Raw genomic sequence first — 12720 nt, 5'->3', positions numbered from 1 at the left:
TTAATAAAAATATAATTTCTAATATAAAAGCATTCAATAAAATGGCCAAATATATATTAAAAAACCAGTTTGTATTACCAATAATCAAAGAATACAGGCAGCAATTTAGGGAAACAGAAGACAGACATTGGAATGAGTCAGACTTGAGCTCCAATCTTCAAGCATACACAAGATATGTAACTTCAGGACATACAGCTTCCAGAATGTTGACATCACTAACGAGGGGATCCTGCAGTGCCTTTGTGTAGGTCAGTGATATTATGGAATACACCTAGTGTAATGGCTGGCATACTGTAGGCACTCAAGAAATAGCTAATGCTTGCAAAGCACTATGTGAAATTCTAGCTCATTTAATCCTTACCATAATTCTAGGAGAGAGTTATATCACATACATGCAAATTAAAACAAGCACGGGACCAAAATGGTAACAGATAAAATCTTCAACGATGGTAGAATACTAGAAGCACTGCCATTTCTTTAGTGGGAACAGAAAATGGTGGAACTTTTCTGCAAAGCAATCTGGTAATGTGTGCTGAGGACTTTCCCAAAGATCATATATAAAGGTCCAGCTCTATTTGAGAAAGGAATGGATTCAGAAAGTGCCTAGGGTGGAAATGGGAGTGTAAAGGGCTGACTGATTAGCAGCTAATCAAGTTTTTCACCAGGAATGCAAAGCATCTCTAGGAACAGAAGTCTTTTCTTTCTTTTTTATTTTTCTCCATTACTGGTTTCCATGAACGTCCGTCCCCTTGTCAGCCTAAACCTGTTCATTCTGAGAACTCCTAAAGCAGAAATTGGCCCACTTCACCAACCAGTTCCTCACATTTGAATGGAAGCATACTGCCCAGGGAGGTAGATACCCCAACAATTCAAACGTTTCTTAACATTAATAAAGGAAGGGCTGGAAGTGACAGTTCACACCTGTAATCCCAGCACTTTGGGAGGCCAAGGCGGGCAGATCACTTGAGGTCTGGAGTTCGAGAGCAGGCTGGCCAATATGGCAAAACCCCATCTCTACTTAAAATACAAAAATTAGCTGGGCATGGTGGTGCATGCCTGTAGTCCCAGCTACTCAGGAGGCTGAGGCAGGAGAATCACGTGAACCTGGGAGGCGGAGGTTGCAATGAGCTGAGATTGCGCCACTGCACTCCAGCCTGGGTGACAGAGCCAGACTCTGCCTCAAAAAGAAAAAAAAAGAAAAGAAAAGAAAAGAAAAAAAGACGAAGAAAAGAGTGTGGAATAGAAGCAGGTAAATTCTTTCATAATGGGACGCCTCAAATCCAGAGCAATGCATGATATTCCAGGAGATGCCACCACAAAGAATGAGAATCAAAATATGTCACTTCTTTTAAGTCCATAGTATCTTGCCCTTTAAGTACATTATAACTTAAGACCCAAGGAAAAGTGTTTTCATAAAAGTTTGATAACAACTGACACTTACCTAAAATGAGATGAAGTTTGGTTTCTGTCTGGAAAGCATAATGTAATGTCACCAAAAATGGTGACTGCCTAATGTGCTCCAGGACTTGTCGTTCTGTCCTTGTATGCTCTGTGGTTTTGGCCTTTTGAACTATTGTTGCCTTTTTCAAAACTTTCATGGCGTACAGCTTTCCAGTATCATGACCACTTATTTTACGAACTAGAAATACTTTTCCATAAGCTGAAAATGAAAAGAAAAAATAAAAAGAATTAAAATGCTACACAGGCAAAATGGTAATTTAGTGGAACTAAATTTATTTAATACACAAAAAATACATTCTTTAAAGGAAAAAGTATCCTTGGTACCAGTTCAAATAGTTATTTGATAGATTTCTTCAATTTTATACCAAATATATTTCTAGGTCTAACCCTCAATGTTTACATATCTAGCCACTGCTGACAAAATTATGCTTTTACTCTTTTACTGTTATTCTCTCCTCAATATTTTTAGCTGTAGGAAACTAGCTGTTATTATGGTCAACTAACCACAATCCAATTCTGGAACAACCAGGACATTTTAGACATCAGATAAAACTTCTAGGTATATATATATATATTTGTTACTGATGTAGAGAAATGAAGGCAGTTCTTAATAAGAATTTCATATATATATAAATCAAATGCCTCAATTATTCCTCTATACTTATAAAAAAAAAGCCTAAAGCAACATAAGCTGACATTACATGAACAAAAGAGATCTTCAGACTTAAAACATGAAAAGATCCTAAATTGCATACAATACAAACAGAAGCCCTTTTGTATCTCTGGGCAATAATTTACAGCTTACTAGGTCAACCTTGCCACACTTTTCATAATAAGGACTCTATTGGGCATGATCCTATGTGTGGTGCCCCTCCTCCAGGTGGAGGAATAGGGGCCATGTGGGCTCTGTGCCTGTGGGCAGAGCAGGTTCTCTGCATTTATTTTCTTAGAGAAGTGGGCTAGGACAGGAAGAGGTGGAAGGAAGAGGGAGGAAGAAGGGAAGACAAAAAAACAAAAACACTTTGGGAATGAAAAGGTGAGTCCCCCACTTTATCCCTACAAGGTATCAATTCTCTACAGTTACTCTGTTTAAAAAGGCAAATGCTTTCTGGGATGTTTAAGTCCAGTCTCTCTGTTAAATGCTTTAATCATACCATTATTGAGTTAGTTTGAATTCTGGCCCAGATCAATATTCACACTCTATGGCATTTACCATCTAATTCTATTGTAATCCATCCACTAGAAGAAGGGAGCTTTAAGGGAAGGGCTCTTGTACTCCGTATGTGATTCAGTTCAGTACTCTGGGAACTGGATTAGTACCAACACACAATGTGCAAGAGATCAGTGAAAGACTAATAATCCTGAGAAGGAGCGCCAACATTTATTAAGGACTTGCTGATGCCCAGCTCTGCACTAAACATATTGATTCACTTAATCCTCACAACAGCCAGTGGAGCTGGTGCTTTTAGCAATTCTACTTCACCCATGAGAAAATGTGTTCAGAATAGTTACAGAACTGGCCCAAAGACTGAGGCAAGCAGTAGAACTGATTCAAATGCAAGGAGGGTGACTCTAGGGACCACACACTCTGAATCATAAATGAACAAAAAAGTGATTCCTCACAAGTGCTAGTAATCAGACATTCTGGATCTTAATATAACCAGTACTGTAAACATACTGAACACATTCCAGGGCACAGAAAAAGTTCACAAAAGTTTGCGTGTTAGCTCATCGGAAATACAATAATTATAGGTTGAGACCTTAGTAAGGCAGAAGTGAGTCAACAAGATGAAATGATAACTTTTGGAACCTAACAAATTAGGGTATACAAATAAAAAAATGTTTATTCAGAAGCAACAAAATGAAGCTAGAAAATACTATGCACCATGCCTTCCAACAGGGTAAGCCACTATATAAACTCAGGAGAAGGTAAAGTCTTCCACAAGCAGCCCTGAAACTTCTGTGTTCCTTACATACACATGGCACCTACCCTAAATTCTTGTTATCCCAGGTTCGTATCTCCAGAGCACTATGGTTTTAGAAATTAGGGAATCCATCTATGCTCTCAAAACCAGGAATTCTTTCCACAACATCACCGAAACATGGCTGTTCAGCTTCTTCCTAGTACATCTGTCCTCAACATAGGTGTTGACCATGTGACACACAGGTTGCTGGGTGTTCGAACCTAACATCTGAGTACTTGTCAGGCACTTATGATATATATTAACTCATTCGATTCTTACAACATTCCTACAAGGAGGTGAGAACTATTATCTCCATTTTATAAATGAAGAAACTGAAGTACCGAAGAGTTGAGTCACTTGTCCAAGATCACACTTGCCATTTAATCTGACTCCTGGGCCCACAGTCTTACCTGTGGTCTACCTGCTTCACTTAAGTGAATGACCTCATAGGCAAATAAATAGGGAACCAGAGATTAAACAAAAGTCACAATGCAAGTTAGCTGTTTTAACAGTGAATGGACCCGGTGCTCCTACTTCCAAGAGGAGGAAGTTTTGCAAAACGGCCCATTTTATTGGTGGGAGGCTCTGTTTGAAAATCTTCCTTATATTGCTGGGTGTGGTGGCTCACGCCTGTAATCCCAGCACTTTGGGAGGCTGAGGCGGGCGGATCACCTGAGGTAAAGACTAGCCTGATCAACATGGAGAAACCCTGTCTCTACTAAAAATACAAAATTAGCCGGGCATGGTGGCCCATGCCTGTAATCCCAGCTACTCGGGAGGCTGAGGCAGGAGAATCGCTTGAACCCAGGAGGTGGAGGTTGCAGTGAGCTGAGATCGTGCCATTGCACTGCAGCCTGGGCAACAAGAGTGAAACGTAGTCTGAAAGAAAATCTTCTTTATATTGACTGGAAGCAGGCCTTTTTATAATTTTCATTTGTCCTTCTATATCCTCTGGACTTAAAAAAGAGTATCGCTCTTCTTCTATAAGATAATCTTTTAAATATTTAAAAGCACTATCATGTGATCTCCATACTCTTTCCTCCTTAAACCAATCTCAAAGTAAGATGACTCTGAGACCTCTCACCACTAGGAGGTTCCACTGATATGTTCTGTGGGGTTGTAAATATTTTTTCTTTGATTTCTTTCTGTTACTTTAAAAACTATTGTATTTTACTCAAAATATGCATGAAATAGCATTGGATGTCAATATATATGATCAAATAATATAAAATCATCCTGATTGCTATGTTACAATCTATATGGTCAAATAATATGCAATCATCCTTGCCATGTGATAACATCAAGAAGTTTCCCAATAATATGAATTAAAGACCACGTACTCTGCCAATGCAATTGTGTTCATCTATCAGACAATGTCAGGGAAAAACTATAATAAAGCTCACAAGTATTTTGCTTTTACTTTTATAATTGCCATGATTAACATTTAAGCTACAATGCTTCATCACATGGTAAGTGCCAGTGGATGCTTATTATCAACAACATTCAAGGAGTGCCTTACAACATTCCAAACAATAAGTATTTCAGATAATGATCTTACTTCTAAGAAAGCTGTGTAACTACAACATAGTTGCCTCCAAACAGTTTTGTTTTTGAAGCACCCATAAGGCTGTTTATCACATTGCCAAATGGGAAGAAAACATATTCCATACTGGAGAGATCTTGAAGAAGCCACCTTACCTGGTTAAGCTGGTTTATAGCTCAGAGCAGAGAAACAAAGTAGTCCTTTTGTTGAATAATGCTATCTATTCCAGAACCACCTTTTTGTTCTCCAATATTTCAAGAGCGGCCATTGAAACTGGAATTGGTGGCAATATTCTTTTCTTTTAGTTTGCAACTGGATGAATGACTGCCTGCAAGTGCAGCCAACTCCTGCCTTTCATTCACTATGTGTGCCCTGACATTATTAGAGTAATCTTATTTTTAAAGTAATTTTAAGAAACTGCAAAGACTACCATAGTGAAAATTCCTTTGGCAAAAAAAAAAAAGATAAACAAAATAGGGACTGGGTTCAGTGGCTCATGCCTGTAATACCAATACTTTGGGGGTCTGAGATAGAAGGATCACTTGAGGCTAGAAGTCTGAGACAGCAGTGAGCCATGATTGCACCACTGCACTACAGCCTGTGTGACAGAGCATGATCCTGTCTCCAAAGGAAGAAAAAAAAGATAAAACAATAGTACTTCTTGCTTGCATGGAGCTGCTTAAAGAAACTACCTTCATGCCTTAATAGGTATGACTCTCTAATTTCTGCATCAGCATGCAATGGCATCAAATGCTCAATTAGCAATCCTCACAGAAGTCGTGTCTACTGCTGTTAATCTTATCAACTACATCACAGCCAAGGTCTTTTTGAAATACTCTGTTAAGAAATATGAGCGAGGGGGCCGGGTGCAGTGGCTCACACCTGTAATCCCAGCACTTTGGGAGGCCGGGGCGGGCAGATCAACTGAGGTCAGGAGTTTGAGATCAGCCTGACCAACATGGTGAAACCTCGTCTCTACTAAAAATACAAAAGTTAGCCAGGTGTAGTGGCTCACGCCTGTAATCCCAGCACTTTGGGAGGCCGAGGCAGGCAGATCACAAGGTCAGGAGATGGAGACCATCCTGGCTAACACAGTGAAACCCCATCTCTACTAAAAATACAAAAAATTAGCCAGGGGTCGTGATGGGCACCTGTGGTCCCAGCTGCTCGGGAGGCTGAGGCAGGAGGATGGCGTGAACCCAGGAGGTGGAGCTTGCAGTGAGCTGAGATCGTGTCACCGCACTCCAGCCTGGGTGGCAGAGCGAGACTCCATCTCAAAAAAAAAAAAAAAAAAATTAGCCAGGCATGGTGGCGGGTGCCTGTAATCCCAGCTACACGGGAGGCTAAGGCAGGAGAATCGCTTTAACCCAGGAGGCAGAGGGTGCAGTGAGCCAAGGTCGCGCCATTGCACTCCAGCCTGGGGGACAGAGCAAGACTCCGTCTCAAAAAAAAAAGAAAGAAATATGAGCAAAGTACGGGCACAATGGCTTATGTTATAATCTCAGAACTTTGAGAAGCAGAGGCAAGCAAATCACTTGAGCCCAGGAGTTTAGGACGAACCTGGGCAACACAGGGAGACCCCGTCTCTACAAAGAATACAAAAATTATGTGGGTGTGGTGGGGCATGCCTGTGGTCCCAGCTACTTAGGAGTGAGAGAATTGCTGGAATCCAGGAGAAAGAAGCTGCAGAGAGCTGAGATCGTGCCACTGCACTCCAGCCTGGGCAACACGGCAAAACTCTGTCTCAGGGGGAAAAAAAAAGAAGAAGAAGAGAGAGAGAAAGAAAGGGAGAAAGAAAAAGAAAAAGAAAGAAGAGAAGGGAAGAGAAGGGAAGGGAAGGGAAGGGAAGGGAAGGGAAGGGAAGGGAAGGGGAGGGGAGGGGAAAGGGCCACTGGGAAAGGGGAATGGGGAAATGAAGAGCAAAAGAGAACATGAAGTTCTAAACACACTTTATTTATTTATTTATTTATTTATTTATTTATTTATTTATGGCCAAGTCTTGCTCTGTCGCCCAGGCCGGAGTGCAGTGGCGTGATCTTGGCTCACTGCAACGTCTCCCTCCCGGGTCCAAGCTATTCTCCCATCCCAGCCTCCCGATTAGCTGGGACTACAGGTGCCCACAACCACGCCCAGCTAATTTTTGTATTTTTAGTAGAGACGGGGTTTCACCATGTTGGCCAGGCTGGTCTCGAACTCCTGACCTCCAGTGATCCACCCGCCTTGGCTTCCCAAAGTGCTGGGATTACAGGCGTGAGCCACTGCACTCAGCCTGAGGTCATGAAGTTCACTGCTATTCCAAAGGACTAGTCAGTCCTGCAGCATTTGACTGAACTCGAGGTAGAGGTTCTACTTTTTGAGATTGAGGGAAAGTACATTCTAAGAACAAATGACAGGAAGGATTACTTACTGATTTAGCTTGGCTGATATTTGAGACCACATGAATGAGGTAAATCTTTCAATTCATGGCCCTACAGACACCATTTTGAATGCTGCTGAAAACCTATGTGCTCTTTTAGCTAAGCAGCCATTTCAGAAGACAGAACTGGATCAACTATGTAAATTTTTCCAAAGCTGGAAAAATTTATATAGATTTCTATAGGTTGGAAGAACACTGCAGATATCCTATGAAGGTCACTTCTGTTCAAACTGAAATGTGGATTTATAATTCTATTCTACCTGATGTAGACAGCAAAACATCGACAATCTTTGTTGATAATGATTTCAGTGGCTTGATGACAAGAAATAATATATACTGAATCAAAGGAAGTATCATAGAAAAATTTCTGGTTCCTTGGAGTAGGTTACTTTTCAGCTTGCTTTTCCAAATGTGTGGCTCTTACTCCATTTGCCACAATTATTGTGAACCAGGTTTTAAGCACTTGTTGCTATAATAAAGAAAAGTTAAAAATGACTGACAGTTTTAAAACAAGAAGACATCCATGCTGCCATGTCAGAAACCACTGCACAATTCCAACTTATTTTTTAAGCCATGCCAAAGTAGTTTTCTTGAGCATAAACTTATCTTTTCACTTTATTTGCAAAATTTGAATTTATTAAACATGTTCATAAGTAGCCTTTAATCTTTTTTTTTTTTTTTTTTGAGACGGAGTTTTGCTCCTGTTGCCCAGGCTGGAGTGCAATGGCACGATCTTGGCTCACCGCAACCTCCACCTTCTGGGTTCAAGCAATTCTCCTGCCTCGGCCTCCCAAGTAGCTGGGATTACAAGGCATGCACCACCACGCCCAGCTAATTTTGTATTTTTAATAGAAAAGGGGTTTTTCCATGTTGGTCAGGCTGGTCTCGAACTCCCTACCTCAGGTGATCTGCCCACCTCGGCCTCCCAAAGTGCTGGGATTACAGGTGTGAGCCACTGCGCCCGGCCGCCTTTAATTTTTACATTAAAATGGTATGAGGTTAATTTGTTAAAAAATATTTTTAATTTGTAAAAACAATTTAAAATGTAACATAATTAAATGCATGCACAATTTTGTGTGTGTACACGTTTACATACATTATTCTGAAGGAAGCAACCACGAGCCAGGAATAAGAGCCATTGTTCAGAGGCCCCTGCTGTGTGTCCTTCCTTATGGTGCTCAACTTGGACATGCTGTTCTCACTAGGACCTGAATGACTCAACCAAGGTGAGAGCAATGTTTTCTTTCACTCAAACTTTTGTTAATGCAGCTTAAAATTATACCTTGAATAGAATGTTTACTAGCCATGATGCACTTTGGGTTCACAACAAACTTATTAACTATTGAACTTGAACTACCACTTAAAAAAATACAGTAGAAATGCTCTTAAGTGACTTACACTTAGCCAGCTCCCAAGACCAACTTAGTCTTATACTCCCCTTTCCCTCTGAAAACACCCACTGCACACTGACAATCTATGACTAGTTTACATGTGTATTTCTGTACTCACGCAGTTCCATGCCAGTCACTGATACTTGTTGCTTTGCCTGTTTCTACTTGTTGTGTCTGTTATTCTTATTATGTAAATTCATTAAATATTACATGAACCACTGAAATGTGCATGCAAAAGAGAAAAATGAGGATGAACACTTTGAAAGGACTAGATAAAAGCAAAACACTTTAAAGAAAGGAACTGCGGAAAAATTAGGTGTGAGTGAAACTATAAAAGGCTAGGGGGAAACTGTGAAAATCTAAAAGGATTTTGTACTCAGACTACTTAAAATCTGTCTAGTTCTCACTCTAAAGAATCTGAAACTGTTATTTTTAGATGATGGATTCAACCGTGGTTTATGCAAAATAAACTGTTTATTAACCTATACTCAGAATCCTGTGCTTACATCCAAAGATTCACAAGTGAAGTACTCTTATACATTTTAAGTAAAAAATGTTCAAAAAATATATAATGATTTTTAAATGATTCCCACTTGAACCAACTTTTTGAAATTACCCACACATACCAACTGTGTCATACGAGAGAATTCCTACTAACTGAAGAATCATATTAATCACTGCTAAAATTAATCTTTCCAGATTATTGGAATCTTGTGAAATGGTGACTTGGTCATCCACCACACTAGCTATGCCTCCCGGTGTGCTTATTTCAATCTGGTAAACATGATTACCAGAGCATCTTACTAAAAAAAAAATATGTTAAAATAAGAATCAAAAGAAGACTAAGAAGCATATTCATAAATAATTCTCTATATCTCAAAAGACAAGCTGTTTGCCTAAGTAAATAGTCATGTCTTAACTGCTGGAGTTAATGACCATCTGTAGTGGGTGCTGATGTTGTTCTGCCGGGTCCCCTTTACAGGCCGGTGCACCTCTTCTCCAGCTGCTGTGAGTGTTGGCTGCTGGAGAAAGGCCTCGGGTAGACAGGGGTCACCACACCCGGAAGGTTACATGCCATCATTCTCTACTCCACACTCACTCAAGCAGCCTGCAGCCAATGACTAACACAGGTACAAAAGGCCTGCCTCTTTGCTCTTTCTCCAAAACTTCCCATGAGTCTAGACTGAATCCAGACCACTGCTTAGACCACGTGCCTGTTTAGGCTCCTCCCCTGACCACCCTCCTTCCCTCGCTCTTGTTCTCCTGAGAGTGCTCCTGCAGTAAATCACATTAAGTCCAAATCCATGTCCTGGGATCTGCTTCTAGCTAACATGACCTAACATAGTATCAATAATAAATAAAATTGTATTTACACTAGAGAGACAATGTCATTTGACACCTTCATATTGAACCATCTTTTTATTATGGCATAAAACATCACAAACATTTAACCTCTAAGACTTACATAAACATTGTAGGCTTACACTGAAGCATAAGGTATAGTGGGTATACACATACACAAATGCAAAATTATACATTTTTTGAATTACAATTTTGACAATTTAATGAATACATGCTTTTTAAGGTATTATTTTAATATGGATATTTTCCAAACACTTAAAAGAATAAAATGACAAATGATGACTAAGTCATCATACTTTTTAAAACAGTCTTTTAAATGACTCAACCAAAGTATTTTTCCCTCTATCATGTCATCAAAAAGTAGCAATGTCTTTAAGTTGCCTAGTGCAATTTACAGCATCCTCTAGTAACAAATTACCCATGAGAAACAAGCATGTCTCATTTAATAAATGAAATGTGTTACTGAAAATCTGAAGTAAAAAAAAGATTGGAGGGAAAAAAACCTATCTTATCAGGAATATTCATAGAGTCTGGGACCAATGAGTAAAGAAATATCACAAATTACACTTCAAGATGGCACTGAAGGCTGGGGAAAGCAGCCCAAAGACCACCTCAACTGGAAAAACAGTATTTCCACAGAGCAAACTTACAAGATCTACTGTTGATTAGATGACAGCAGCAGCAGCAGCAGCAACAACAACAACAACAAAGGATATCCACATAAGGAAAAAGTGAACTTCTTAAGAGGACACCAGGGACCAAGGTAGGCACAAATGGTTATTGCTCATTAGACACTATCATAAGCAAGGCCCTCTGAATTTCTATACTTTGCCAGCACTCACTCCAAGGTTTCATAAACTCAGAAATAACTCTGCATTACATGAAGACCAGCTCCATACTATTCCATTTACAAGGTTCTATGTTGTATGGTGTGTGTGTGTGTATAACATATACATATTTAATACTCACTACTCTTATCTCCAGTACCCAGAACAGTGTCTGCCTCTTGGTAAATACAAATAAATGAATGAATCCGAAGACCAACAGGAATGAACTGAAAGGTTTTAAATTGAAAAGTGACATAATCAAATTTGCCCATCAGAAAAATCATTCTGGCTCTAGAATGGAAATAAATGCATCAGCAAGGCCTGAAACCAGGAAGACCTTTGGTGGTTGTTATTTCTCTATTTATTGCAGGACACATTTTAGGCTTTACAAAAAATACTCATTAAGAAATGACATTCACTTATGTATAAAGCTAAGCTGAAAGCTTGGTAATGTATTACATTAGCTCTTTTAGAAGCTGAACTACATTCCCTTTCAGCTTCCCCAATAATAGCTAAAACTGAAAAAAATAGCTAAAACTTACATAGCATTCATTATGTGTCAGGCAATCAAAACATTTTATTACTCATATCATGTATATCTTAGGAGAGGAATGTTAACCTATACTACACTAAGTTGGTTCAGAATCTAAGATGTTTGAATACATTTGTTTGATACAAATAAGAGGCTGGGCATGGTGGCTCACACCTGTAATCCCAGTGCTTTGGAAGGCCAAGGCGGGTGCATCACCTGAGGTCAGGTGTTTGAGACCAGCCTGGCTAACTTGGTGAAACGCCGTCTCTACTAAAAATACAAAAATTAGCCAGGCATGGTGGCAGGCGCGTGTAATCCTAGCTACTCAGGAGGCTGAGGCAGGAGAATTGCGTGAATCCGGGAGGCGGAGGTTGCAGTGAGCTGAGATCGTGCCACTGCACTCCAGTCTAGGCAACAGAGCAAGACTCCGTCTCAAAAAAAAAAAAAAGAAAATAAATAACAAAGAAATATAATCTTTCCATTTGACATGTTATGCTTAAGGTAACATACAAATCAACTTCTTATAAATGCTAACAAAATTGCAATTAGCAACATCTCGTTTATGAGGTATTTTCTCACTTGTTAAATTTTTATTATTAAAAATATCACTTTAGTTGAAATTACTCCCAGAGATGCTAATAAAGTAAGTGACTATATAAAATAATAAATAAATAATCTCTTCTTATAAGTCCTAAATAATTTTGTTTTTTCAATTTAGGCTACAGCTTTACAATGGAGTTCCCTGTTCAATAAATAACCACAACCCATGGTTATCTAGTAATTGGCAATTCATATCCATTATCTCATTAATCTTATAACAACATTGTGAGATAGGTATTATTATAATAACTTATGCCAAAGGGACTTGGGCTCACAGAGTTCATATGATTAACTCAAGAAACTCAAGTAAGCAACAACAGTGTCAAGATGCAAACCTGAGTCTTCTACGTCATCCTCGATACTCAAGTACTCTACAACCGTGTGAAAGCACCAAAACCAGAAGAGTGAATCAACTCGGCTGCATCCTTTACTCTTACATGGCAAATTTTTTTTTTCCTTTTTGTCATGGTAAGACAAGACATCAGCTCTTCAAAGTACGTGACCATATATGATAAAAAAAGAAAATTCAGAGAATACTAAAGTCTTTAGCTGAGACCTTCATCCTGCACTTCATTATTAGAATTTGATAATGCACACCCACAGGTACATTTAAACACTTTCTTC

The 12720-nt window shown here is 39.3% G+C and overlaps 1 protein-coding gene across 4 annotated transcripts in view; it reads right to left on the bottom strand.

Moving 5' to 3' along the window:
- The window catches only part of RPS6KA5 (ribosomal protein S6 kinase A5), a 187419-nt gene that overhangs the window by 105360 nt on the left and 69339 nt on the right, over window positions 1-12720 (bottom strand). For 3 of the 4 annotated variants that reach the window (XM_030804007.1, XM_030804008.1, XM_030804009.1), the window contains one exon: window positions 1442-1660. In XM_030804007.1, coding sequence (XP_030659867.1) covers window positions 1442-1660 — 219 coding nt within the window. Of the gene's footprint in view, window positions 1-1441; window positions 1661-12720 lie in introns of those variants that run through there. The other variant, XM_030804011.1, reaches the window with a different exon arrangement.

The sequence above is a fragment of the Nomascus leucogenys genome, chromosome 22a, assembly GCF_006542625.1.
Source record: "Nomascus leucogenys isolate Asia chromosome 22a, Asia_NLE_v1, whole genome shotgun sequence".
Classification (NCBI taxonomy): Eukaryota; Metazoa; Chordata; class Mammalia; order Primates; family Hylobatidae; genus Nomascus; species Nomascus leucogenys.
The sequence above is the reverse complement of the archived record's forward strand: the minus strand, read 5'-3'. Positions and strand labels throughout refer to the sequence as shown.